Source organism: Peromyscus californicus, unplaced genomic scaffold (assembly GCF_007827085.1).
Source record: "Peromyscus californicus insignis strain IS unplaced genomic scaffold, ASM782708v3 Scaffold_20__1_contigs__length_68692818, whole genome shotgun sequence".
NCBI classification, from domain to species: Eukaryota; Metazoa; Chordata; class Mammalia; order Rodentia; family Cricetidae; genus Peromyscus; species Peromyscus californicus.
The window spans coordinates 50058806-50086402 of record NW_026294503.1 but is presented as its reverse complement, the minus strand read 5'-3'; the positions used below and the strand labels follow the sequence as shown (position 1 = coordinate 50086402).

The 27597-nt window shown below is 43.9% G+C and overlaps 1 protein-coding gene and 1 non-coding gene across 3 annotated transcripts in view; one reads left to right on the top strand and one right to left on the bottom strand.

Moving 5' to 3' along the window:
* The window catches only part of Atxn10 (ataxin 10), a 143127-nt gene extending 128388 nt beyond the window's left edge, over positions 1 to 14739 (bottom strand). The window contains exon 1 of one of the 2 annotated variants that reach the window (XM_052748554.1): positions 14392 to 14739. In XM_052748554.1, the coding sequence (XP_052604514.1) occupies positions 14392 to 14507 (116 nt within the window). In that variant the 5' untranslated portion in view covers positions 14508 to 14739. The remainder of the gene's footprint in view (positions 1 to 14391) is intronic. The other variant, XM_052748553.1, reaches the window with a different exon arrangement.
* Positions 1458 to 1649, top strand: LOC128117266 (U2 spliceosomal RNA). Its single transcript, XR_008220754.1, has one exon. It is a non-coding gene; the product is annotated as a U2 spliceosomal RNA (small nuclear RNA).
* Positions 14740 to 27597: the final 12858 nt, after the last annotated feature.

Sequence of the window (27597 nt, the reverse complement as noted above, 5' to 3'; positions counted from 1 at the left end):
AAGCAAGCTGATCATAGGAACAGAAACTGAACACACTACAGCGAGGTAGGCAGAAATCAGATTTTGATTTTTTTTTTCCTGTGCTGGGACCCAAGGCCTTGTACTTGCTAGGTAATACTCAATAAATAAATAAACAACCTAGGGTTAGTTTGGTTAAACCTAACCAAAGTAAAAGAGATCTCTATAATGAAAATTTCAAGTCTTTAAAAAAGAAAACCAAAGATACTCAGACTATGGAAAGACCTTCCATGTTCCTGGATGGGTAGAATTAATATGAGGAAAATTACTATACTACCAAAATTAATCTATATATTCAATGCAATACCCATCAAGTTTCTATGTCATACTTCACAGATCTAGAGAAAACAATCCAACAATCTTAATGGAACTATAAAAGACCACAAATAGCCAAAACAAATTCTAAGGAGAAAGAAGACAACTGAAGATATTATAATTCCCAGCTTCAAATTATACTCCAGAGCTATAGTAAGAGAATAGGGGACCTGGAAGGTAAAAGACAAAAAGCAATAGTCACTTTATTTTCAAAAACGGCAGCAAAAATACCCAGTGGAAAAGACAAACAGCACTGACAAAACTGGATGGCCCCCGGGAAGACAAAAACTTGTATCGTATCTTTACCCTATACAAAAGTCAACTGGAAATGGAACAAAAATCCTAAATAAAAACTAAAACATTGAAACTACTAGAGGAAAACAGAATAAACGCTCAGCAAGAATGTTTAGAAACAAACAATACCAAAAAGTCTCCAATAGCACAGTAACTAGACCCAAGAATCCACAAATGAGATTTCATGAAATTATTTTTATACAGCAATAAATAAGTAAATAAATAAATATATCTATCAGCGAAGCAAACAGAGCCCACAGAATAGGAAAACATCTTCATCAGCTATACATCAGAAGGGGTAACACCCAGAATTTACAAAGAACTGGAAAAATTAAACTCTAAGAAAACAAAACTGCCAATCAACAATCGGGCTAATAAAATAATAGACACTTCTCAAAAGAAAAAATATAAATGTCCAATAACTCTTTTTAAAGAGGTCCAACGTCACTCTTCATCAGGGAAATGAAAATTAAAAGCACTTTGAGATACCTCACTTCAGTCAGAATGACTATTATCAAGAAATCTAACAACTAATGTTATAGAGGATATGGGCAAAGAGGAACCCTTATCCACTGCTTGTAGGAACGCAAATTAATAGTCACTATGAAAACAAGTTTGGATGTTCCTCAAAAAGTTAAAGATAGAACAATTAGTCCATTCCTGGGCATACCAAATCTGAAAAGCCCCATACCCCACCAGAGATACTTACACATCCATGTTTATTGTGGCTCTATTCATAATAGCAAATCTATCAACAGACGGAAGGATAATAAAAATATGGTACATATGTATAGTACTATTCAGCTGTAAAAATAAAATAAAATAAAATCACTGCTTCTTGGTCTTTTGGCTAAGATCCAATATAGTATCTGTTATCATCAGTTTAACAACTGATTATGTCCTTTAACTGAGGAGTAAGTTTAAGTGGATTTTTGTAACAGAGAGATGAAATAGAAGCTCTCTCCATCTACTGCACACACTGACAGATATTGTGTACTACCTCTGAGAATAAGGCACCCTCTTCAGGAGGCGATATAATTCTTGATCAGATAAGAATGGTGGGCTTGCAATTTATAGCTAACATTCTCTACTTACTGTGTTAGAAAAAAAAACACACCTGACTATAAAAAACAAAAAAAGGAATAAAAATGAAATTTGCAAGAAAATTAATGGATCTCGTAAGTTTAATATTAAGCAAGGTGACCCAAATTCAGAAAAGAAAAACTACATGTTCTTTCTTATATGCAGATCCTAGCCTATAATGTACATGTGTAGATACCCAAACCAGTATAAAAACTTAGAAGGAGACCTAAAGAGGGTAATATTAGGTGATGAAGAAAGATGGAGTATAAGCAAAGGACTCATACGCCAATTGTAGTAACACACAACTTTAATCCCAGCACTCAGAAGGCAGAGGCAGACAGATCTATCCAAGTTTGAAGCCAGCCTGGTCTGCATCATGGGTTCCAGGTCAATCAGGGCTACAGAGTGAGAACCTATCTCCAAAATAAAAGGTCATGAAAGAAGATATAAAGCTTATTTTGAGTTTCAACTCCAACACAATTGTGGTAGATAATGTGACTTCAACTTTCTGTGTTTTGAAGTAGCAAGAACCATCTTTGCATTCCAAAAGAATACATGTGTTAGTCCTTTGAGGCACTGACTGTGAAAGTTGGGCTTTCTTTTGAATTCCACTAACCAGCAGTGCAGCAGTAACTGGGCACGATTAGTCTCTGAATACATTTATTGAATTGACACATTCAGAAAAAGTGATTTTTAAAAAAAATATTTTGAGGTGAGGGGGTTTGTAACCTGAAATTTTTTCTTTCGTTTTTGTTTAAAACTATATCAAATCATTCGATTATAATTATTTAATATGTAAGTTATATTGCTATACTTAAAAAATGATTTTGCTTTAAAAGGGGGGGAGCTGGGTGGTGGTGGTACATGCCTTTAATCCTAGGGAGGCAGAGGCAGGCGAATCTCTATGAATTCAAGAGGCCAGCCTGGTCTACAGAGTGAGTTCTAGAACAAGTTCCAAAGCTACGCAGAGAAACTGTCTCAAAAAGCCAAAAAGAGGCCGGGCGTTAGTGGTGCACGTCTTTAATCCCAGCACTCGGGAGGCAGAGCCAAGTGAATCTCTGTGAGTTCAAGGCCAGCCTGGGCTACCAAGTGAGTTCCAGGAAAAGACGCAAAGCTACACAGAGAAACCCTGTCTCGAAAAACAAAACAAAAAGCCAAAAAGAAAGAAAAAAAAGAGGCTAGGTCTGAGGGTTGATGTTTATGTTAATAAACTTTATTTAGTCATTTCACATTACATGGATATCAACACATCACAGTGTACCCCATAAATGCGTACAATTATGACTTACCAAAAATTAAAAGCCAATCAGCATTGTTACATGGCAATTGTCAATTTAAAGAGACCAATAGACTAAGTGTGACTGTTTTTCCTCTAGCCTCATTCAGTTATTTGGGTAACAACACTAACAAGTGAAATTTAATTGCAGATGGATGCAAAGCAATGTTTAGATCCATGAATCCAAATGGAACTAAGAAGAGAATGTGAAATTAGGAAGGGGATGAAGAACAAAGAGTGAGGGACAGGAAACGAAATCAATAGGCAGGTTAGATCAGGGGTCCCAGAAGTGGGGCAACTGAAACTGAGCATGAAGAAAGCAGCTAGATTAAAAATAAGGTCCAGACAAGGTGTAACACGTGGCAATGTGAAAGAACACTTAGAAGCTGAGTTCACTGACAGTCAAGGAAATGAGGTTGGGCAATGAATGGATTACCCATGCAAACACTGAAATGACCAAGATTGAAGACAATTAAAGCAATACAAAGTTAAGAGTACACTAAAGCCAAACTTCAAAGAATAGGATGGAGTGGCCCACAGATATCTAAACTGCAAGACTGATTCATCAGGCAGCATACTATCACAGCATGGACAAAAACGTAAGAGGGAACCAGGCAAGGTGGCGCAAGTCTGTAGTGCCAGCATTTAGGAGCTAAGACAGAAGGGCTGAGCTAAAGGACAGCATGGACTACAAAGCAAGATCGTGACACAAAACACAAAACCAACACACAAACAGAAGGGCTGGAGAGATGGCTCAATGGTTAGCAGTGTTGGCTGGTCTTACAGAGGATGGGAGTTTGGCTCCCAATATCCACTATAGGCAGCTCACAACTGCATGTAACCCCAGCTCCTCTTCTAGCCTCCATGGGCATGACATCTACAAGCACATACACAGACAGATATACATAATTTAAATATATATATATATATATATATATATATATATATATATATATATATATATATAAGCAAAACAAAACAAGAGTCAGGTAGAGAGACTGACAAGAACAAGAATGGTGGAGAAAAGTCTGACTTGACTGGTGATAATCAAGGGGAGTACCTAGCACATCTCAAGCTACAAAATGCAGAAGACAGAAAACCCCTCCCACTGTTGAAAGCCTCTGGGAAAGGCTTGTCCTCCAAAAGTGAGTAGCATTTCTAACAAAACGTTTACTGAAATGTTATTCTGAATGGCACTGAGTTCACAGGTAAATCTAGGGAAAATATGTCTTTGTTGTTGCTGTTTCAATAATATACTGATACATTTCATCATGTAAGTCTTCTTTAATGTCTTTTGATATAATTTCTATTCTCTCTGGTGAGCATGATCATGATAATGGTGACCAGAACAAAGACAGTAGTTAACATTTAAACTGTTCTTATCATGTGCTAGCCACTTTCTAGGGGTTGTACACATTAACTTCTCAGTGGCAATAAAGAAGTATAGCTTATCTAGTCTCACAGCCAGAGAACCTGGCTCAGCTGAATAACCTTTCAGTATCCTGACTCACAGACCACTGACCAAGCCCTTGAGTCCAGTGACCACTACAAAAGACTGGAAGAATGAAAGAGCCAAAATGCCCTTCTCAGGGTCCTGGTAGTCACAAACATACCCTTATTTGTTTTGATTTGCTGGCTGAAATTCTTTCCTGATTACTTCATCCACTTAAGATAACTGCTATGAGAGGTGGGCTCATGTTGAGCACTTCTGTATTTTGAAGCTGAGTCAGAACACCTTACCAAATAGCTCCATGTGTATTACAGCTCATGGAATAGGTAAAAATAAAGGTGACGGCCATCACATAATTCTTTTTATAGATGAACTTGATGTTCTCTCAAACAATTGAACTGAATCATGCCTGAGTCAAAATGCCATAGGCATCTAAGCTGATGACCTGTCTGGGTTTTTTGTTGGGGTTAGGGGGCGGTGTTTTGTTCTTTTGGATCACTCAAAGACTAGCTGGCCACAGGCTCAGTAATATTTAGGGAAAATCCATGTGTATGAGTGTACACAGACAGATTTATATTTTACTCCTGTGGTATGCTGACCTCTGAAGGGCTTAATCTATTTGCTTTCTTCATGAAAGTTAGTCAACATATTTATGCAAGCAACTCAGAATCACAAGTCATTTTCTATCCCTTGAAATCACCCATCTGTTGTAACTGATGTTTCCTATATATTTCTAATTAGAGTCTCTCCTGTACTTTTATTTTACATATAATGGCTCAAGAAAATTATAAAAATACTATCAAATGCCCATTATGTGCTAGATGTGAATGTAAGGATTGGGAATACAGAATTAAGTAAGAATCCTGCCTCTGAGGGAATGGCAGGTAATTAAGTGCTTTTAATACTTTGTGATGGTCTTGAAAAGAGGCAAAAACACAGGACACAGACCTAGAAATCAAAAAGAATTCCAACATTATTTGTTATTTCTGTGCCACTACAACCAAATACCTAACAAAAACAACCTCTAAGAGGTAGGATTTCTGTTGGCCCACAACTTCAGAGGGTATGTAGACTCAGCCCATGGTCACCTGGCCCTAGAAGCTTGCGTGGAACATCCTGTTGGCAGAAGCATGTAGTAGAGAACAATCTCATGGCAGACAGGAAGCAAACAAAAGGAAACACATGAGAGGACCAGAACATAATATAGCCTCTAGGGTAGCATTTCTCAACCTGTGGGTCACGACCCCTTCGGCAAACCTCTATCTCCAAAAATATTTAAGGTAGAATTCATAACAGTAGCAAAATTACAGTTATAAAGCAGCAACAAAGATAATTTTATGGTTGGGGGATCACCATAATATGAGGAACTGGGTTAAAGGGTCGCAGCATTAGCAAGGTTGAGAACCACTGGTCATATCCTCAGTGACCTACTTCTTCCAACTAGGCCCCACCTCCTCCTTTTTACTACCTCTCAATAGTACAATCATGTGATAAATTCATCAAGTGGATAATCCATTGATCAAAGCAATCAGGATCCAATCAATTCCCAAAACCCATCAGCTAGCAATCAAGTCCTCACTCAATACATGACTAGTGGTAGTCATCTTATACTCAAACCATAACAAAATGAGAATTGAAATGGTAAATAAATTATGAAGAAAAATTACAAGTGTGTATGTACAAAGAGATCAAGAAGGTTTGAGGCATTTACAAATTTAATGTCACAACACTTGTGCTATTTCTTTGTTAGTAATTGGAAGCAAGCCAAATAGAGTTCATTTTACTATATAAACTATAGTTGTCCCACAAAACTTGGCAAATTCCTTAATCTTCATTGTCAAATTGATTGGATCTGGAATCATTCTAGGTGACACACTTCTAGGCATGTCAATGAAAGTATCTCTGGAGAGGTTTAACTGAGGAAGACTTGACACCCAAACTGTAGGAGAGGAAAAAAAAAAGAGAGAGAAGTCCAAAAAGCACCAGCATTACCTCCACCCCCTACCCCAATTCCTCACGACAATGTGAGCAGTGATTCACAGGTGTGGTAATTTGAATGTAACTGGTCCCTTAAAATCATAGGAAGCAGTTCTATGAGGAAGTGTGGCTTTGTTGAAGTAGGTATGGCCTTGTAGGAGGAAGTGTGTCACTGTGCAGGTGGCCTTGAGGTCTCCTATGCTCAAGATATACCTAGTGTCAGTCCACTTCCTGTTGCCTTCGGATCAAGATGTAGAATTCTCAGCTCCTTCTCCAGCACCACATCTGCCTGCACACCACCATGCTTCCCACCATGACGATAACGGACTAAACCTCTGCAATGCAAGCCACCCCAATCAAATGTTTTCCTCTTTAAGAGTTCCTGTGGTCATGGTGTCTCTTCACAGCAACAGAAACTCTAAGTCAAGGTCCTTCCACTACACCTGCATGCAATGACAAACTATATTCAGTGAGTCAACGTCTTAAGATGCTTTTTGGCAGGCATTTGGCCACAGCAAGGAGAAAAACAATATAGGTAGTTAAACAAATAATAAATTATCATGGTACCCTGAACAGCTTTTTAGTGTTAAAAATAATTATTATTGACTAGCACTGATAAGTGATTTTTTTTCCCCTCAATGGAGCCAATTGGCGTATCCTCAGTGTTCAATGTTCTATTCAATTCAGTGTTTACTGAATATCAAAACAGTTTTGGCACCCTGCCAGGAGATGCCCCAAACACAATGGTTCCTCCCCTCAAAAAGAGTGTTATCCAATAGGAAAAGACTGGTAGAGAAAGGGAATTCTATTATAATGAGCTAGAAAGGTGGCCTGGTGGATAAGGTAACAAACCTGAAAACCTGAGTTCAATTCCCAGGCCCCCCATGGTGGAAAGAACTCAAACATGCCTCCCTAGAAAAAGGGCATTCCACTATGAAATGAAGAGACAGTGAGGGAAGTTCACACTTTAACACCTCAAAATTCAGTTTGTGGGTTATAAAAATTAAAAATTTATACCTAACTTACAAACAAGATATATACCTTCACACACAGAAATGCAATGGGAAGACTTCACTACAAACAAGTCTGAAACTAAAAAGCCAACATATCCACCTTTAAGACTGATGGAGCAGACAGTCTCAGACCAAAGAAAACCTAAGCAGAAGAGCAGACTGAAACTCATGCTCTGGTGGCCTCAGTCCACACCTGGACCCAGCCAGCCAATGACATCAGGATCAATTTTCAACCAATGACAACAGGCTAATCAACCACTTAAGCCATGCATCTTCAGAAGGATGAATTAGAGATACAATCCACATTTCCTGGGGAATTAAGACTCAGCTGCCCATAGCAGTTCTCAACCCCACAAGGCATTCTTACATTAGTTGTCTTATCTTTTTCCCTAGATTTTCATTCATTCACATATCAGTTGGCTCAGCTCAGCCTCTGGAAACATAAAGCAAGCACTGTCTAGCATAGAGAAAGTGTCCATGAAGCAAAACCCCCAAGCACCAGATCACTAACAATGTTAACAATACCCAAACCTTCTACTTTTCTTACAGCAAATTTTACTATTTAATTTTTAATATTTTTTATTTGTGTGTACAAACTAATAAGTAAGTGAGCAAGCATGCAAGTACATGTGTGCCATAGCGCACATGTGGAGGTCTATGTTGGCTACTTTTTATGTCAACTTGACACAGGCTAGTCATTTTGGAAGAGGTAGAACCTCAATTGAGAAAATGCCCCACCAGACTGGCCTGTGGGCAAGCTTGTGGTATATTTTGTTGACTGATGATTAATGTGGGTGGGCCTATCCAACGAGTGCAACCCATGGGTGGGTAGTCCTGAATAGTATAAGGAAGCAAGCTGAGCAAGTCAGTAAGCAACACTTCTCTCCATGGCCTCTGGTTCAGCTCCTGCCTTGAGTTTCTGCCCTGACTTCCCTTCATGATAGATTGTGATTGAAACATAGAGGCTGAAATAAACCCTTTCCTTCCCAAGTAGCTTTTGGTCATGGTGTTTATCACAGCACCAGAAACCTTAACTATGCTAAGGTCAAAGAACGACTTTTGGGAGCGGTTCTCTTTCCACCTCATTTCTAAGTCATGATCTTTCTTCTTTCTGCAGTGTTGCTAACTGGCCCACAAGCTTCTTATGGATTCTCCTTTCTCTGCCTTCCATCTTGCCATAGGAGTCCTGGAGCGCTGGAATTATAGATACACACCCAGCTTTTACCTGGATTCTGGGGATCATGTCATTAGACTAGCATGACAAGTACTTTTACCCACTGAACCACCTTGCCACCCAAAATTTAGTATTTACATTTTCTCCACCAGTAGTAACACTTAAGTTGTAAGTAGAAAAGGCCAGTGATAGCTGCTCAAATAAAACAGGAAATTAATTTACATGCAGAAAAATGGAATAATACAGCCCATCTAGATATGGCACATTCCCTGGGAAGTTCCCTTCCTGTTTCCCTGCTAATCCCACCTTCCTTTGGCAGCCACTGTTCGGGTGTGTGCTATCTATCACTCACATGGACTGGTAAAAGTCTAGGCTTTGTAACTGGCTCTCTTTACTCAGTGTTTCGGGAATTCTTCCATGTTGTTCTGTGTCAGCAGTTCATTACTTTTCATTACAGAAGTGTTAGCCATTCTCCCAATGATGGACATTTAAGTTGCTTCCATTTTTTTAGTCATATCAGTTAAGTTGCTATGAACATTCTTTAACAAGTGTTTTATGGACACACGTTTTTGTTTAACTTTATGAAAACCTGCCAGTATGCTTCCCAAAGCAGTTGCATCTTTTATAATCCCACCAATAACAGGTAAGAGTTCCTGCTGTTCCACAATCTCACAAAATGTTGATGTTGTCATTTTAATTTAGCCATGTTAATCCACACACAGTTTGTTGTTTCTGTTCTGAGAGGTTACAGTTGGTTAGTTGTTTTTTATTTTTTTCTCTAATTTTTACGTGGATGAGTGTTCTGCCTTCGAGTTTGTATGTACACCCATGCCTGGCCTAAGGAGGCCAGAAGAAAGCCTTGGATCCTGTGGAGCTGGAGCTGCTGACAGTTGTGAACAGTCACGTGGGTGCTGGAAACTGAACCCAGGTCCTCTGGAAGAGCAGTCAGTGCTCCTAACCACTGAGCCATCTCTCCAGCCACAGTCTTGTTCTATATCCCAGGCTGCCCTAGAACTCCCCTGTAGCCTGCCATGTTGGCTACTTTTAAGTCTACAATTCAACAGATTTAATTTCATTCACAACTCAACAGCTATCACTACTACCTATTACTAAAACTTAAATATCCAAACTTGAAATTCTTAATCATTAAGTAGTAACTTTCTATTCCTTGCTGCCCAAAACCTGATATCCTATAAATCCACTTCTCTATGAATCTAACCTATAGTTCATAAATGGAATTATGCAATATTTATCTTTTTACAATTCCTTTAATTTTTTGGTGATAATCTATGCTTAGCTTTTTGAGGAACCATTAAACTGGTTTCCATGTTGGCCACAACATTCTACATTCTCACCAACAATGTATAAAGATTCAATTTTGAGCTGGGAATGTAATTCAGTAGCAGAATAGTTAACTCAAAAGTGCAAGGCTCAATGTTCAATACCCAAAACCACCAAAAATTTCAGGGATCAGTTTCCACACACCTTCACTGATGCTTGTTCTTTCCCATTTTTTAGATAACAGCCAACCAAAAGGGTGTAAAGTGGTATCTCATTGTGCTGTCCACTGCTTTTCACTGGGGGCCACCCAATCACATTGAGTGATGAATAATACTGACTGGCATTTATACATCTCCATTAGAGCACAAGAGGTATTGCCTAATTTTTAAAATGGACTACCTTTCAAGTGAATTGTAGAAATACTTTACACATTCTGAAACCATCTTTTGTTAAATGTATGTGTAATAAATACTTTAGCCTATGCTTTGTCACATTGTCTTCTTACAGGGTTTCTCTGTGCAGCCCTGGCTGTCCTGGAGCTCGCTTTGTAGACCAGGCTGTCCTCGAACTCACAGAGATCTGCCTCTCTCTGCCTCTCAAGTGTTGGGATTAAAGCATGTGCCACCACCGCCTGGCCATCATTTTGTCTTCTTAATGCTATCTTTTGGTCAAGTGTTTAATTTTAACTCTAGATGGATAAAGTATTTTACTTAAATAGGAAAATGTTATTATGTCTTAGTTAAATGATTGCTTAGTGACAGAGGTGGGGGTAGCTATGAGTTAATGAAGAGTGTGAATGGGAACAAAATACAATGACATTATGTATGAACATAATAAACCCCATTATTTTGTACTACTAAAAGAGACTGATTTTTTTTAAGTCTGCCTAGGTCAGAATGATACTAATTAGATACTTAGATCTATATTCCATGTTGAAATACTTTTCTGAATGGTCTGAGGTGTAGGTCAAGGTTCATTTTATTCTGATTAATAGACAAATAGTTGTTCCCTCCTTACTAATAATGTGCTTTAAGTTGATTTTGGTTTTAAATTTATAAATACTTTATAAAGAAACTACAGCTAGAAATAGCTTTAATGTTTTCACACAAAATATTCAGCATTCAATAAAAAGAACCAAATACACACACACACACACACACACACACACACACACACACACACACACGATAAAAACTAACAATAAAAAGTTATCAGGTCCAGTCTTTATAATCATTATGCTTAAGAATTAAATGAGAACATCAATTTCAATGAAGTATAGGAATATAAAAAAAGATATACTAATTCAAAAATACAATACATAACACAATGATGGCAGGTTTGATGAAGAAAAGAGGATTAGAAAACTAGAAGGTAAGTTAAAAGAAAAACTTTAGGCAGAAATTTGAAAAGGAAAAAAAAAGTTTAAGAACTGGAAAGATTCCCTTGAAACATCTGGAGTCTATGCTACAAAACAACAGATTTACCCAAAGACACAAAAACACAGTTAAGAGCCCTGCTGCTCTTGCAGAGGACCTGAGTTCAGTTCCTAGCACCAACATCAGATGGCTCACACCCTCTTCATAGCTCCACTTCCAGGAGACCCACAGGCACCTGCACACATGCACATATCTAGAAACAGACAGAAAAAAAGTCTCTTTCTCTAGATGGCTCAGCAGTCAAGAGCACTAGCTGCTCTTCGAGAATTCAACTCCCAGTGCTCACATGGAGGCTCACAACAGCCTATAATGGGATCTTATGCCCTCTTCTAGTGTACAGACATACGTGCAGACAAAACACCCAAATACATAAATAAATCTTCAAAAAACAAAAAAACAAAACAAAACAAAAAACCAATTGGATGACAAAGCAGAGCCAGAATCAAGAACTCTGCACCATCACACAACTGCATTCTCCTTCTGAGTACCTACCTACCAGTTCATCCTTCCTGATCTCCAAACTGCCTGAAAAAGGGACACTGTTCCACAATAACAGCAACCAAACCTCAGAAGCATCTCATCTTCACCCCACAACAATCCAGTGGTCCCTGAGTACTTCCTACTCAATCTTACAGCTCCTCAACATCTATCCTATCCTTCCCACAATGTCCTAATCTGGACACATATTTCCCGGGACTTCTGCAACAGCTTCGAAAACCTAAACACCCCTCCCGCTTCATCCCTGACCTCTGCTTCTCTGTTCTCTGCTCCCCAACAATGGCAATCAGAAAGACTTTCCCCACCTCACAAACAGATTTTATCAAACCACTTCTTTTAATGAAACCATCAGTGGTTTCCCATAACTCCTCTCAGGACAGACCAAGTCAGGAAAGCTACAAGCCTTAATTTTCTCAACAAGTTACATAAAGGAAACCAATATTCAAATTGGCCAAAACATATCTGTGTTGTTTCTCTGCAACTCTACAAAATCAGTATATGACCCTTTCACAGACACTGTCTTTTCTAGCTAGCCCTCGAATCTCTAGTAATTTTACAGGTGTACGTCCATGTATATCATATGCACGCCTGATACCCACAAAGGCCGGAGGAGATATCAAATCCCCTCGAGCTGGAGTTACAGATGGTCCTGAGCCACCATATGGGTTCTAGGAACCAAACTCTAGTCTTCTGGAAAAGCAGCAACAGTGCTCTTAACCACTGAACCATCTTCCCAGGCCCTCTCCAGTTATCTGTCTTTCCTGGCTCTAGGAGGCAGCATCTTTACCGGGTGGATCTCTACAGTATGTTTCCACAGCAATCCCCTAGTATGTTTGATGAAAGGAATTATGTCATATTTGTTTTTGTGACCTCAGCCCCCTGCAAAGATTGTTTCGTAGTGCTCAATATATGGTTAACAATTAAGGTATAGTTCCTGGATGGTAGAGACAGGCCCAAGCATCAGATCAACCAACATTATGAAATGTCATACTGATCAGCATCCTACCCACAAACTCAAGCAGCAGTACCCTGGGGCCTTTAACACCCTTTTAGATGCATACTCTTCTACTACGACTGCAGATGGGAAGGTGCTCAGATCAAGATCTTTTGTTGTTGTTGCTGCAGTTGGGTTGGTTGTTTTGTCTGTTTCGAGATAGGGAGGGTGTCACGATGTTGACTAGCACCTGCCTCTGCCTCCTGGATGCTGGGGTTGAAGACCTGTGCCACTATGCCTGATTCAGTTATCTACCTTTATTTATTTGTTGGTTGGTTGGTTTGGTTTGGTTTTTCAGCACAGGGTTTGTTTATTGATTCATTTATTTTGGTTTCTTAACACAGGGTTTCTCTGTGTAGCCTTGGCTATCCTGGAACTCTGTAGTAGACCAGGCTGACCTCCAACTCGCAGAGATCAACCCGCCTCTGCCTCCCGAGTGCTGGGATTAAAGGATCTGTTTTTTTTTTTAAAAAAAAGAAAAGTTCCAGCAAGCACTAACCCTACCCAGGCCTGTGTGCTCTTTCCACTCTGCTCCCTGCTTTGTCCACACACTGTGACTGCAAGTTATCTCCTTCAAGAGAGAACAAGGAAACTATTGTTTACAGATTAGTGATGGGCTGACGGTGGGCTCTGGTTGGACTTTGGCCTCCAGCCGCCCCAGACATGCAGTTCCTGTTCTTCCTTACTCACGTCCAGCTGGGAGCTATTTTGCCAACATGTCGCAGTAATCTGTATTTTTGTATGTGATTCCTACTTTTATAGACTCATTTTAAAATAAAACACACTTTTATAAAAGAGGCGAGGGGGGGGAAGAGAGAGAGAGAGAGAGAGAGAGAGAGAGAGAGAGAGAGAGAGAGAGAGAGAGAGAACAAGGGTTCTGAGTCCTCGCACTCCAATAACTAAGCACATACTTGGTACATGACTGTGAAGAAAAAATGCTAATGGTGTTTAGTGCCAGGTGTCAGGCATGTCCTAAGGATGTAACATGCATAATCTCACTAAGTCCTCACTACCATTCCACTAAGGAGCTATCATCCAACATCGTTTCCATCAAATAGAAGGGAACCTGCAGCACCAACAATACTCCAAAATCCAACAGGCACTGACAGCCTCGCATACTTCGGTTTCCACGTCTTACTTCATCGCAGCACTGAAAACGATCATCCTATTTCCCATTTTTTTTAAGGCCAGAAATAGAAAGGTCAGAGGCCATGTGGAACAGATGTCAAGAAGCCAGTCCGGATCTGCAGGCTCCTGGGCTTCTCCCTTTAACCCAGTGGTAGAAGCCAGCCTGAACACGCCTCTCCCGGCCACCGCCCTCAGGGCCCCGCCTGAGGAGCCAAACCAACAGCTTCCTCACTGCCAGCTTGGGGACCAGCCTTGCCACCGCCTGCCCCCCCCCCCTCAAGAGCCTGGGCAAAGCCTCGTCCGGAGCAGGCCGAGGCGCGCGCCACGGAGCCACAACCTGCGCGTGGGCCGAGCCTGGCTCGCCCGCCGCCCCGCCTCGCCCGCCCGCAGCCCGGAGCCCGGAGCCCCTGCACCGCTCCTCTTCCCCCCCCGCCAGCAGCCCCTGCGCAGTTACCGGTTCCGCTGCTCCTTGAAGAGCGCGGTGAGGGCTCGCAGGGCCTCCAGGTCCTGGATGGGCGCTGGCACCATGACGCCCGACAGCCGGGCGGGTGGCATCCTGGGCGCCGCCATCTTGCCACTCGCTCTGAGCCAAGCCTTGACGAGGCGGAGAGAAGAGCGAGAGAAGGGGGCAGCCAGGCGACAGGCGCGGAGACGGGGGACGCGATCGGCACGGCACGGCCCGGCCCTGGCTTCCGCAGCCCGCGTCACCCAGATCCCGTGCCGCGGCTGCAAGGCAGAGAGCGCGAGACTAGCCGGCTTGCCTCGGGCCGAGAGGACAACGCGGCGCAGCAGGGGGAGGGGGCGAGGGCGGAAGTCCCGCCTGAGGGGAGGGGGCCCAGCGGAAGTCCTGCTTCTGCGTGGGGGAAGAGGGGGGGAGGGGGGGGTCTTCGGGTCCCCAGTGGGGCGTCGGGGCCAAAGACGCCCCCCAGAGGACAGAATCCTGGGCCGAGGGGGGCGGGGATGGGGTGGTGGGCTGTAGAGGGTCCTAGAGAATGAATGAGTGTCTTGTCAGGGACAGATGTTCACCCAGAGGAAGGGCCTCCATGGGTGGAGCCCGCCCGCAGAGGTTTCCTCTCGGGAAGGGTAACGGGCATAAGCGGTGCCCCCAAGATAATGGATGCTGTCCCCTGAGGGGTCATGAGAAGGAGGCCCCTTCAGAAGGGAGGAGAAGGGATACTGGCCAGAGGTGTCACCATGGGAGGGGACCTGGAAAGGATACTTGCCCTCAGGGGATATGTTTCTGGGCCACCGAGTCCCATTGCAAGAGAACCTGGAATAGAAACTCCCTCCAGGGAAGGGATGCTAGATGGAAGTGCTCCATGGAGGGGGACCTGAAATGGAGATTCCCCCATGGGGAAAGGATGCTGGCTACCTAGAGCCTGTGGAAGATGACTTTGGACAGAGGTTCCCCTCAAGGGAAGCGGACCCAGAACAGAAGTGTCCCCTTGGGAAAGAACCAGGAAAAAGGCTCCTCCCACAGGAGAGGATGCTGGGAAAGAGTATCTCCATGAGTGCTGTATTCGTGTCTTATTGCAGCCACAAAAATGCCTGAAAAAAAGCAACTTTTAAAAAGGATAGGTTTGTTTTGGCTCACGGGTTGAGGGTCCAGGCCAACCTGGTGGGGACTCGTGGCAGAGTGCTGGAGGCAGCTGCTCGCGCTGCATCCACAGCCAGAAAGCAGACACAGATGGATGAATGCTGGTGCACAACTTGGCTCCTTTTTTTTATACAGACCATGGAATTGTACCACCCACATTTGGGGCAGGTTTTCACACAGTTAACCTAATCTATATAATCCTTCACAAACATGCTCAGAGGCTTGTCTTTTTGGTGATTCTAGAGCTTGTCAAATTGACCATTAATCCTAGCCATTGCAATAGGGAACCTGGAGAGGAGGCTCCCTCCAGGGGAGAGGATGCTTGCCAGAAATATCCCCATACGAGGGATGACATTAAGAGTACTTTCTAGAGCCGGTGGTGGCGAATACCTTTAATCCTAGGGAGAAGCAGGCAGATCTCTGTGAGTTCGAGGCCAGCCTGGTCTACAAAGCGAATTCCAGGACAGCTAGCTCTGTTACACAGAGAAACCCTGTCTCAAAACACACACACACATGTGCACACAAAATCAAACCATATCCCCATAAGAGGCAACCAGGGGCAGAAGGCAGAGATGCAAAGGAGGCCTCCTTGGGAAAAGATAACTTCTGGTGCCCTGGGTGTGTGTGTGTGTGTGTGTGTGTGTGTGTGTGTGTGTGTGTAGGTGGGGGGGGGGTTTCCGAGGCAAAAGATCCCCCTGAGAATGTAGAAGACCTGGATCCTCACATTTAAGTGTTTTAATCTGTGCTCCTCCTTCAGGTGAAGCAACCTGTCACCAGTTGCCAAGTCTTGGACCCTGAAGGCTGGCTACATTGTGCTTTCTTATCATCTACTGATAATACTTGTCACATGTCAAGGACTTAGAATAGCTCATCAAGGTTGTAAAACACAGAGGGCCAGCAAAATAGCTCACACTGCCAAGCTGACGCCCCTGGGACCATATGGCAGAAGAGGACCGACTCCAACACATTGTCCTTTGACCTCTATTCCTATACCCACATGCATACACACACACACACACACACACACACACACACACACACACACACACACGAGTGAAAAAAAAACCCACCACACAATTAGAAGTTGTCTTAGTCACTGTTCTTTTGCTATGAAGACGTACCACGGCCAAGGAAACACTTACAAAAGACATCATTTAATCAAGGTATAGCTCACAGTTCCAGAGGGTTAGTCCATGATCATCATAGCAGACAGCATGGAAGCAGGCAGGCATGGCGCTGGAGAAGTAGCTGAGAGCTATATCCTGATCCACAAGCAGGCAGAAACGGGGTGGGAGAGGGAGGGAGGGAGGGAGAACTGGGTCTGGCATGGGCTTTTGAAACCTCAAAGTCCTTCCCCAAGTGACACACCTCCTAAGCCTACAGGGGCCATTCTTATTCAAACCACTGCAGAAGTTAAAAAAAAAAAAAAAAACAAACAAAACCCTCAATGAATGTATTTTCACCAGAATTAGCTGATGTTGATAACCTATATATTTTCTTTCCACCACCCTTTACTGATTGTACTATAATATCCAAGAATTGTTGTCAAACCCTGTACTGGGAACTAGACACACAAAGATTGGCAGAAGATGATCTAACCCTGAAGGAACTCACAGACTAGAGGAGAGAAACAGAAGCAAATGTACTGGAGCAAATTGCTGTGATTGACAGCTCTCCTAACTACTGGTGTCACTTCAAATATGTGATAAGTTTGGAATCCCCGGTTGTTGGATAATCTGCCGCTGCCGATATAACAAGCCAATCAAACCGAATTGATAAATCCATGTCTAATGAACAGAACAAAGCAACTCCTGGGTGACCCGAAGGAGGGCAGGAGAGGAATCGTGTGGCAAGTATGGCTACCAGGTCTTAAGTGGGCCTGTAGACAGGGTCTTGAGCAGCCCCTGGGGGAGGAGCTGACCCTTGGCGAGCTTTCTGAGGGAAGGGTCTGCTGCTTGGCAGGCTTTTAGAGGGGGCGGGATCTGGAATGGGAGGAGTGAGACCTGAGCATGTAATAGGGCCCCAAGCTGGAGATCTCAACAACATGTAACTATAAACAACACTAAGGGTCAAGTATCATCAGTCTCTTCCATTTCACTAACTCTACATTCATCCATTCCTCAACTGTCCCTACGTGACTTACGAGGACAATTTATAGAGTGTTATTTCCAGGCTAACCAAGGCAAACGTGCCGATTTTTCTCGTGAGGACCGGTAGATAATACAATATACTTCGCACATATGAAGGTCTTCACCCTTAGTTTCCTCTCTTCTATTGTGAAACAAAAACTTCAGGGACGCTTCCAGAAAATGTCCATCCTGACCCCCTCCTCACCCCGTCTCAGTTAGGGTTAGTATTACCGTGATAAAACACCACGACCAAAAGCAAGTTGGGAAGGAAAATGTTTATTTGGCTTATGTTTCCATATCACTGCTCACCATTGAAGGAAGTCAGGACAGGAACTCAAGTACGCCAGGAACCCAGAGGCAGGCGCTGATGCAGAGGCCATGGAGGAGTGCTGCTTACTGGCTTGTTCCCTATGGCTTGCTCAGCCTGCTTTCTTTTTGTTTGTTTGTTTGTTTGTTTTGTTTTTCGAGACAGGGTTTCTCTGTGTAGTTTTGGTGCCTGTCCTGGATCTCGCTCTGTAGACCAGGCTGGCCTCGAACTCACAGAGATCTGCCTGGCTCTGCCTCCCGAGTGCTGGGATTAAAGGCGTGCGCCCGGCTCAGCCTGCTTTCTTATAGAACCTTGAACCACCAGCCCCCAGGATGGTCCCACCCACAATGGTCTGCCTCCTCTTTACCACCCCCATCAGCCACTAGTTAAGAAAATGCCCCCACAGGCTTGCCTACAACCCAATCTTATGGAGGCATTTTCTCAATTGAGGCTCCTCCTCTCTGATGACTCTAGCTTGTGTCAAGTTGACACAAAACTATCCAGCACACCCCCTCTATTCACATTTTCTGAAAAAATTGATATGGGCTCCTTATTTATCTCTTGGTTACATTCTAAATTTAAAAAAAAAAAACCTCAATATTTCACTCTGTTCAAAACAGCTGATGGATTTGCATTACACTCAGTTTTGTTTTGTTTTTTATTGAAATTCCCTAAATGGTTAGCTAGCTTCCTCCCCACAATCCACCATTATCCCATCCTCTCAGTTCTTCCTCCTCTGTTTTGCTTCAGCCAACTGGCCTCGGGAAAGTTGCCCTCTACCACAGAACTTTGTACACTTTGTACCTTTTGCATAGGATCCCTCCCCATAGAAACCCATATGACATGCTTCCTTCTATTGTCTGCTCAAATACCTTCTTCTTTTCCTTCCCCCCACCACCCACACTTTCCTTTTTTAATGTTTATTTTTTACTTACATGTATGTGTGTGAGCCTCCATGAGTATATGTGCACCATATATGTACAAGAGCCTGAAGAGATCAGAAGAGGTCATCAGACACCCTGGAACCAGAGTTACAGGGGTTTATGAGTCACCCTGTGGATGCTGGGAACAGAACCCAGTCCTCTGGAAAAGCACCACACATTCTTAACCACTGAGCCATTTCTCCAGTCCCAAAAATAGACTATCACTTCCTGCATGTCTGTTACCGGCATTTGAACCTAGGTAGGGCCTTGTACTTGCTAGGTGAGTGTTCTACCACTAAGCTACATGCCCAACACTGCCTCTGATTTATTTGAAGAACACCTAGCTCCCATGTTGTCTAAGCTAGTCTTAAACTACTGCACTTGAGCGATCTATCTCTGCCTCCTCGGTAGCTAGGTTTTTTAGGTATTGCCAAGACACCTAACTCAAGTGATTTAATGAGCTTCCTGGTCAATTTGCTTAAAACTGTAATACTTCACCCAACCCCAGGCCCCAGGAATCTTCTCTGTACACCTATTCTAGTTTGCTTTCTGTTGCTGTGATAAACACCATGACCAAACCCACCTTGAGGAGGAAAGGGTTGCTTTGGCTTACAGGTTAGAGTTCATCGTCAGGAAGCCTGAGGCAAGAGCCGAAGCAAAGCCCACAGAGGAGCACTGCTTACTGGCTTGCTTCTCATGCCTTGCACACCTTGCTTTCTCATACAACTTAGGCTCACCTGCTCAGAGCCGGGCATCACCCACAGTGGGCTGGACCCTCCCTCATCGATCATTAATCAAGAAAATGCGCCACAGACTTCCTGACAGGGCAATCCAACGGAGGCAATTCCTCAGTTAAGGTTCCCTCTTCCTAGGTGACTCCAGCTCATGTCAATTTGACAAAAATCAAACAAACGAAAACATCTAGTCAGCCTAGCACCTAATGCATTCCACATTGCAGAATTTACATAGATTATTACTTATCTATATGATTACTACCAGAAAGCAAGCTGCAAAAGAGTAGAGATGCCTGATTCTAACGTTGTGTCTCCAGCCCAGTACTTAGAAAAAGGCCCAATGCATAGTGATGGATCAATAAATATTAATGAATGAGGAATAGTTTAATACATGTTTTCAGAAAGGATAAAGGAAACGTCACACACTCTGAAGGAATACAGCCATTAAAAGAGTTCAGGAAGAGGGGAAGAGAGGAAGGAAAAGAAAAATATCTTTAAAAGGCAAAATGACATACAAAAAAATAGAACTATGGGTAAGAAAAACAAAAGAAAGTTAAATTCGTCAAACGGCATGTGGTATTGACTACCCGGAATCGATGGAAGATCTCAGCCTTGACTGGACGGATGTGAACAAGTTAATATTTCACTTGGTTCAATGGCATCTTTTGCTGTTACGTAACTGTTTGCCTTAGATAAATCACATGAGCAAGCCACCATGTTGAGGTGTTCTAGAAGAATTTAACCTCAGGTGTAACTTGTGACATATATTTATATCGTGAGGCCACCAAACAAAAAAGAACCAGGAGCTTGAGTAATCAAGAAAGAAAAAAAAGAAGAGAGGGATGGGGAGAAGAAAAGGAGGAAGGAAGAGAAGGAGGGAGGGAGGGAGGGAGGGAAGGGAGGGAGGGAGGGAGGGAGGGAAGGAAGGGAGGGAGGAAGGGAGGGGAGGAAAGAAGGAAGGGAAGGAGGAAGGGAGGAAGGAAGGAGGGAGGGAGGGAAGAAGGGAGGAAGGGAGGGAGGGAGGAAAGTCAGAGACAAAAGTGGATGAAGTATAAGGCCAACAGTCTTGGACCAAATGCACATGTTTTAGGGAGGGAAAGAGAGAGAAAGCAGCACTGAAAAGAAGGAAAGACTATCTGACACTTGACAGTCCACCATGGAGAGAAGTCAAGGAAGAGTCCTGGAGGCAGGAGCTGAGGCAGAGACCACAGGCCGGTGCTGCTTACTGGCTTGCTTTCCCTGGCTTGTTCAGCCTGCTTTCTTATACGACCTAGGCCCACAGGCCTAGGAAAGATACCGCCCACAGGGGACTGGGCCCTCCTACATCAATCAACAGTCAGGAAAATGCCCCTCAGACAAACCCACAGGCCAATCCGACGGAGGCAATTCTTCAGCTGAGGTTCCCTCTTCCCGGGTGTGCCAGGTTGACAAAGCTAATTGTGACATCTTTAGTTCCTCTTCTGTCCTCTCCCTGGAAGTCTTCACTGTGTGTCAGCTTCTACACGAGACCTGTGTGACATCAGGAAATGGCCTAGCCACCAGATACCTGTCTTCCAGCTCTCTCTGTCCTAATCAGCTTTGTTAACTCGATACAGCCTAGAGTCATCTGAGAGGAAAGCCTTGACTGAGAAATTGCCTAGGTCAATGGGTCTAGGCACACACCGAAGGGGCATTGTCTTGATTGTTGGTTAGCGCTAGAGGGCCCGGCCTACGGTGGGCAGGTGATGGGGCTGTGTAAGAAAGCCAAGCACAGATATGCAAGCAAGCCATCAAGCAATGCTCAGCGCTGTTTCAAGGGCTGGCTCCAAAGCAATTCTCTACTCCAAGTATGTGTAATAGGACTCTTTTTTTTGGGGGGGGGGGCGGTTTCGAGACAGGGTTTATCTGTGTAATTTTTGGTGCCTGTCCTGGAACTCACTCTGTAGCCCAGGCTGGCCTCAAACTCACGGAGATCTGCCTGACTCTGCCTCCCGAGTGCTGGGATTAAAGGCGTGCGCTACCACCGCCTGGGTGTAATAGATTCTTAATTTAGCTGTTCTCCATTTTTAATAGTTTTGTTTTTTCTTGCTGGATAGTTTCTTTGGGTCCATCAACCAACTAATTTACTCTAGGAACATACACATAAATAAAAACTGAATAAATATATATTTTTAAAAAAAAGGAATAGAGGGAGTGGAGAGATGGCTCAGCAGGTAAGAGCACAGGCTGTTCTTCCAAGGGATTCTGATTCCACTCCTGGCACCCACAAGGCAGTTTACAACCATCTGTAACCCCAACCCCAGAAGAACTGACGCCCTCTTCTGGCCTCTAGTGGCACTGCACACACATGGCGCACAGACATACATGCAGGCAGAACACATATAAACTAATACAATTAAATTAAAGTCTTTAAAAAGAAACAGAAATTCTGGAACAGAGAGATGGGGGGGAATATCACAATAAGAATGTGCCAGGTATGATTAACAGAATGGAAGAAAGACCCTATAAAGAGAAATAAGAGCCAGGTCTAGAAGCAATACTTAGCTCTAAACCGCAGCTTCGGTGAGTGCCGAGCAGAACGGGTGAAGCCAAATGAAATACATTTATTTCAGACACATCAGAGTGAAACTGCAGGGGATGAGAGAGACAACCTGATAAGCCACAGGAAACACAGAGTTTCTTTTTTAAGGGAGTGACAATTCGAGTAGGCTGCATTTAAGGCAGAAATACTAGAAACCAAAACATTGCACTGAGATCTTCCATGTGCTGTAAAATATAAATAACCACCAACTGGCCCACGCAAAAGGAAATAGAGAGGAGTGAAGTCAATCCCGGGAGGAGGAGGAGGCAGCAGCAGAGTGGAGACCTATGGGGGTGCAAACCTTAGCATCACAGAAAGGGGCCAAGTGACGGATGATCAGACAAATCGCGGTATGTCCATACAGTAGGATAGTACTCAGCAGTAAAAAGAAACAAAATATTAACACAACAAAGTGAGCGAATTTTAAAGTCCGTTTTGCTGCACAAAATGCCTCAAAGAGGAGGGACTGTGTACTGTGGAGATTCATGGTCTGAAGATACATTTGGTAAAATCCAACACAATTCAGTCCATTGTATGAAGTCCTAGTGAAAGTACAGAGTAAGGATGAAGCTGGAGAGAGAGTGTAGGATGTGAAGGTCAAAGTCAGGAGTGGTGGTACCATCTGTAATCCAGCACTTGGGAGGCTGGTTTAGGAGGGCACTGTGGGTTCAAAGCCAGCCTGCACTACATAGCAAAACTATGTCCCAAAATAATGGGAAGGGGAGTGTTTTAGGATCGAGGAACTATTCTGCCATGACTGTGACAGTTGTTAGCAAATGTGCATTTTTTTTCTTGAAAATTTACCAAACTGTGCACTTTAAAAAGTAGGATCTGATTTTGTATAAATAACAGATAGTGAAAAAAATCAACAACAAAAGTGTAGCTGACCCTGATGTGTAACTAATAGATCTGCATTCTTGCTGTGGACAGCTTCCAGATATTGACTAACAGGCACCCCAAGCCTGGGATCCCCAGGTAAACAGAGATATGAGAAGCAGATTGACACTCATCTGGCCTTTCTGTCTAGACTCACTTCCCAGTTCATAGAAAGGAAGCTGTTACCAAGGACAGCAAGCCAAACTGGGTTAGTCAAAGAGCCAGGGTCACAGATAGCAAACCCCCGGGGCTGGAAACTCCAAAGGGAAGAGCTAAGCTGCTGGGAGATTCCAGAGGCCAGCAAGAAGCTGTGTGAGTTTTAGGCTGAATATTGAACTGTGCACATGCTGAGTACCCTCTAGGCCAGACAATGAATGATATCTGGAAGCAGCAGCAACCCTGAGCATCCCTGAAGCTCACACAGAACCAGATGTCAGACTTCTTCTTCCTCTTCTTCTTCTTCTTCTTCTTCTTCTTCTTCTTCTTCTTCTTCTTCTTCTTCTTCTTCTTCTTCTTCTTCTTCTCCTTCTCCTCCTCCTCCTCCTCCTCCTCCTCCTCCTCCTCCTCCTCCTCCTCCTTCTTCTTTCTTGTTTGTTTTGTTTTGTTTTTTGTTTTTCGAGACAGGGTTTACTCTGTGTAGCTTTGCGCCTTTCCTGGAACTCTCTCTGTAGCCCAGACTGGCCTCGAACTCACAAAGATCCGCCTGGCTCTGCTTCCCAAGTGCTGGGATTAAAGGCGTGTGCCAACATGGCCCGGCCAGATGTCAGACTTCTACTACAGTGAGAATACATACACTGGGGATGGACCTCAAAAACATTGTGGTAAGGGAACAAAATCACACCAAAGACTATTTCTATGAAATCTCTAGAAAAGGAAAAACTATAAGGGTAAAAAAAAAAATAATTTGTATTTGCCTAGAATTGGGAGCAGAAACAGAAACTAAACAAAAAGATGCAGTCTGTAAAAATAAACAACAACAACAAAAAGATCACAAATGTGTTTGTGTTTTTTATTTCTTTACACAGAGTCTCATGTAGCCCAGGGTGGTGCCGAACTACTAAACTTCCTGCCTTCTCCTTCTAAGTGAGCCATCATGTCCAGTTTAAAAGTCATCAGACTTATCAAGTGTGGTGTCACACACACCCTTAATCCCAGTGTTTGAGAGGTAGAGGCAAGCAGATCTCTGTGTGTTTTAGGCCAGCCAAGGCTGCATAGTAAGAGCCTGTCTCAAAATAAACACACACACACACACACACACACACACACACACACACACACACACACACACGGAGTCATCAAACTTTTAGAGAAAACAGAATCTCCTGGCTTGTTACTGGCCCTTGTAAAGACAGACAGAGACCCTGACCATGCCCTCAAGTGGCTGTGTGTCCATCAGATCCATTATCATGCAGCAGTGTTCATCATAAGTTGAAAGAACTTCCCCTGAGATGGAGGGCCAGAAAGCTCTCAGAGCAAAAACCACATAGCACAAGTCAATGGCCCAGACTCGTATCACCCGCCATCTTGCTGCTCGCGTGTCCCTAAGTTCTTGTGACCTATGACCACACAGGTAGGAATCCCTTGTGACCAGAAGAAGACAAAGAGCAGAGTTGGGTCACAGGATCATTTGGAGCATTATTCTACAATAGCTGTTGTATGAAATGAATTAATTCAAACAGGGCTGCTTCAAATTATGTGTCTTGGATCTGGAAAGATGGGTTAGCAGTTAAGAGCACTGGCTGTTCTTCCAGAGAACTGGAGTTCAATTCCCAGCACCCACATGGTGGCTCCCAATCATCTGTAACTCTAGTCCCAGGGAACCTGACACCCTCTTCTGACCCCTGGGGATATCAGGCATACATGGTGTACAGATATCCATGCAGACAAAACACCCATACACATAACACATCATATAAATACCAAAATGGTATCTTACTCTTGTGGCATTCAGAAGATTGAAATGAGTCTCACTGAGCTAAAATCCAAGTGTTTACAGGGCTGCTCCCTTCTGGGGTCTCTATGGAAGAGTGTATTTCTTTTGCTTTTTCCTGCTAGAGCCCACTCACATTCCTTAGCTCCTGGCCCCTTCTTCTATCTCCAGAGCCAGAAAGGCAGGGCTGAAGATTTGCCTTCTCATATTGCCATCCTTCTGTTTTTATGTTTCCATGGTTACTCCTCCTTTTCTGACTTGAACACTCTCCTGCCTCCCACTGTTACTTAGAAAGACCCTGTGATGAATTCTATGCCCACTGGGGTGATTCAAGGCCAGCTCCCATCGCAGGACCAGCTGGTGAGACCCTTGATCCTCCACCTCCCCCATGAAATCTGACATTCACAGATGCCAGGGTCTAGGATGAGGAGCCCTTGGGTGACGTCATTCTGCCCAGCACACTGGGTAGGTGAGTGCAAGTCAGGAATAGAATGTGCTGTGTTGAAGCCTCACTCTGGAGCAGCTTTGAAAGACCATACAGTGAGTGGCACTCTTCGGAGAGGAGTAGTAATTGAGTGCTCCTGACCACATCTGTGGAAAGAAAGGCAGCCCAAGAGATGGACTCAGGAGCAGTGGCAAATGGCCCAGTCAGAAGGCAGAAATGGGACACACTGGGGGCCTGAGATCTGACTGGGCAGGAAGATGTGAATGAAGATAAAGGAATGGGCACCAAGAAAAAGATTGGGGCACCAGGAGCTGCTGAGCAGTTAAGAACACTTGCTGCTCTTGCCAAGGACTGGGGTTTGGTTCCCAGCACCCCCATGGTGGTGGCTCACAAATGCCTTTGACTCCACTTCCAGGGAAACAGTGCCACTTTCTAGACTCCATGGGTACCTGCATTCATATGCACAGACACATACATGCATACTTAAACATAAATCATTCGAAAAGAGAGAAAATCTCACATATTACCATCAGAGGGTGTTCAACACAGGAAGACAACAGACAATGGCCTTTGTCATCAGCCATGCTGGAACTGGGAGTAATCTCACAAATTCAGTGGCCATGTGGCAGGAACTGAGTCCTGTCTGGGCCCCACGGCACAGAAGACCACAAACTACAGCTGTCCTTCGACCCCTGAGGAAGATTCAGTGCTCTCTCTCGGTTCATTTTTGTTTCCTCACTCTCCACAGTCATCTAGATAGAACTGCCCGTCATAAACACTCTGCACCCACCCGCCAGCCCCTAGGGAACCTAACCCAAGACAGGATGTTCAGTGACCACTGAGTAGAACTTAACTAGCCGATTTTCTTTGTGCACAGGACCATCTTCTTGCAAGGAGCTCAGGCACCCACCCACCCAAGGCTACCATGCCAGTCTTGGCTGCCTCTCTTCACACCCACCCCTCACCTCAGTAACTCTGTCCCTTGAACTCATCACCCAACCCTGAGACCCTTGCTCATCATTTGCTAACAATGGCTACTAGGACACAGGCAGACGCATAACCCTTGAATAGGGGGAAATGTCTCCTAGGGGACAGGTGGGAGACAGGTACACTCTTCCTACTGAGGTCTCTGCTGACCACATCACCGGAGTTACTCTGCTCCAAATTCTCCGGCGCTGGACTTTGCTCCCCTTCGATGGCACTCACACCACCTGCAGCTAAGTAAGTGGCCATTCACTTGTTTGTTTATCGTCCGTCTCCCTAAAGCGTGCGCTTCAAGATGGTAGACACTTTTCCCATTCGATGACCATGCACACGGTCTGAGATCGGACGGGGGAGGAAGACGCCGGGGGAAGCTAAACAAAACAAAAATGAGTACCCAGACAAAGATGTGGGCCTGGAGAGAGGCTGAGCGGCTAAGACTTGGCGCTCTTGCAGAGCAAGGTTAGTCTCTGCTGTCAGCTTGACTACATTTAGAGTCACCTGTGTGCTGGCTGGTTCAGTGTCAACTTGACACAAGCTAGAGTCATCGGAGAGGAGCCCCCACTGAGAAAATGCCTCCAGAAGATCTGTAAGCAGACAAGCCTGTAGGACATTCTCTTAATTAGTGATTAGTAGGGGAGGGCCTGGTCCATTATGGGAGGTGCTATAATGGTGGTCCTGGGTTCTAGAGGAAAGCAGACTGAGCAAGCCGGGAGAAGCATGCCAGTAAGCAGCACTCCTGCCTCTGGGGATCCTGCCCTGCTTGAGTTCCTGCCCTGACTTCCCTCAATGATGAGCAGTGATGTGGAAGCATAAGCCAAATAAACCCTTTGCTCCCCAAGTTGCTTTTGGTCACGATGTTTTACCACAGCAATAGTAACCCTAACTACTAAGACACCGTGGAAACAACACCACTGGGTATTTCTGCGAGAATTTTTTTTTCCCCGAGACAGGGCTTCTCTGTGTAACAGTCTTGGCTGTCCTGGAACTCACTTTGTAGACCAGGCTGGCCTGGAATTCACAGACATCCCCCTGCCTCTGCCTTCCAAGGGCTGTGATTAAAGGTGTTTGCCACCACCGCCCGGCTTCCAGAAAGGTTCAGCTGAGAAAGGGAGACCTACCCTGAATGTGGCCAGCAACGTCCCATTGTCTGGGACCCTAGACTGAATTAAAAAGGT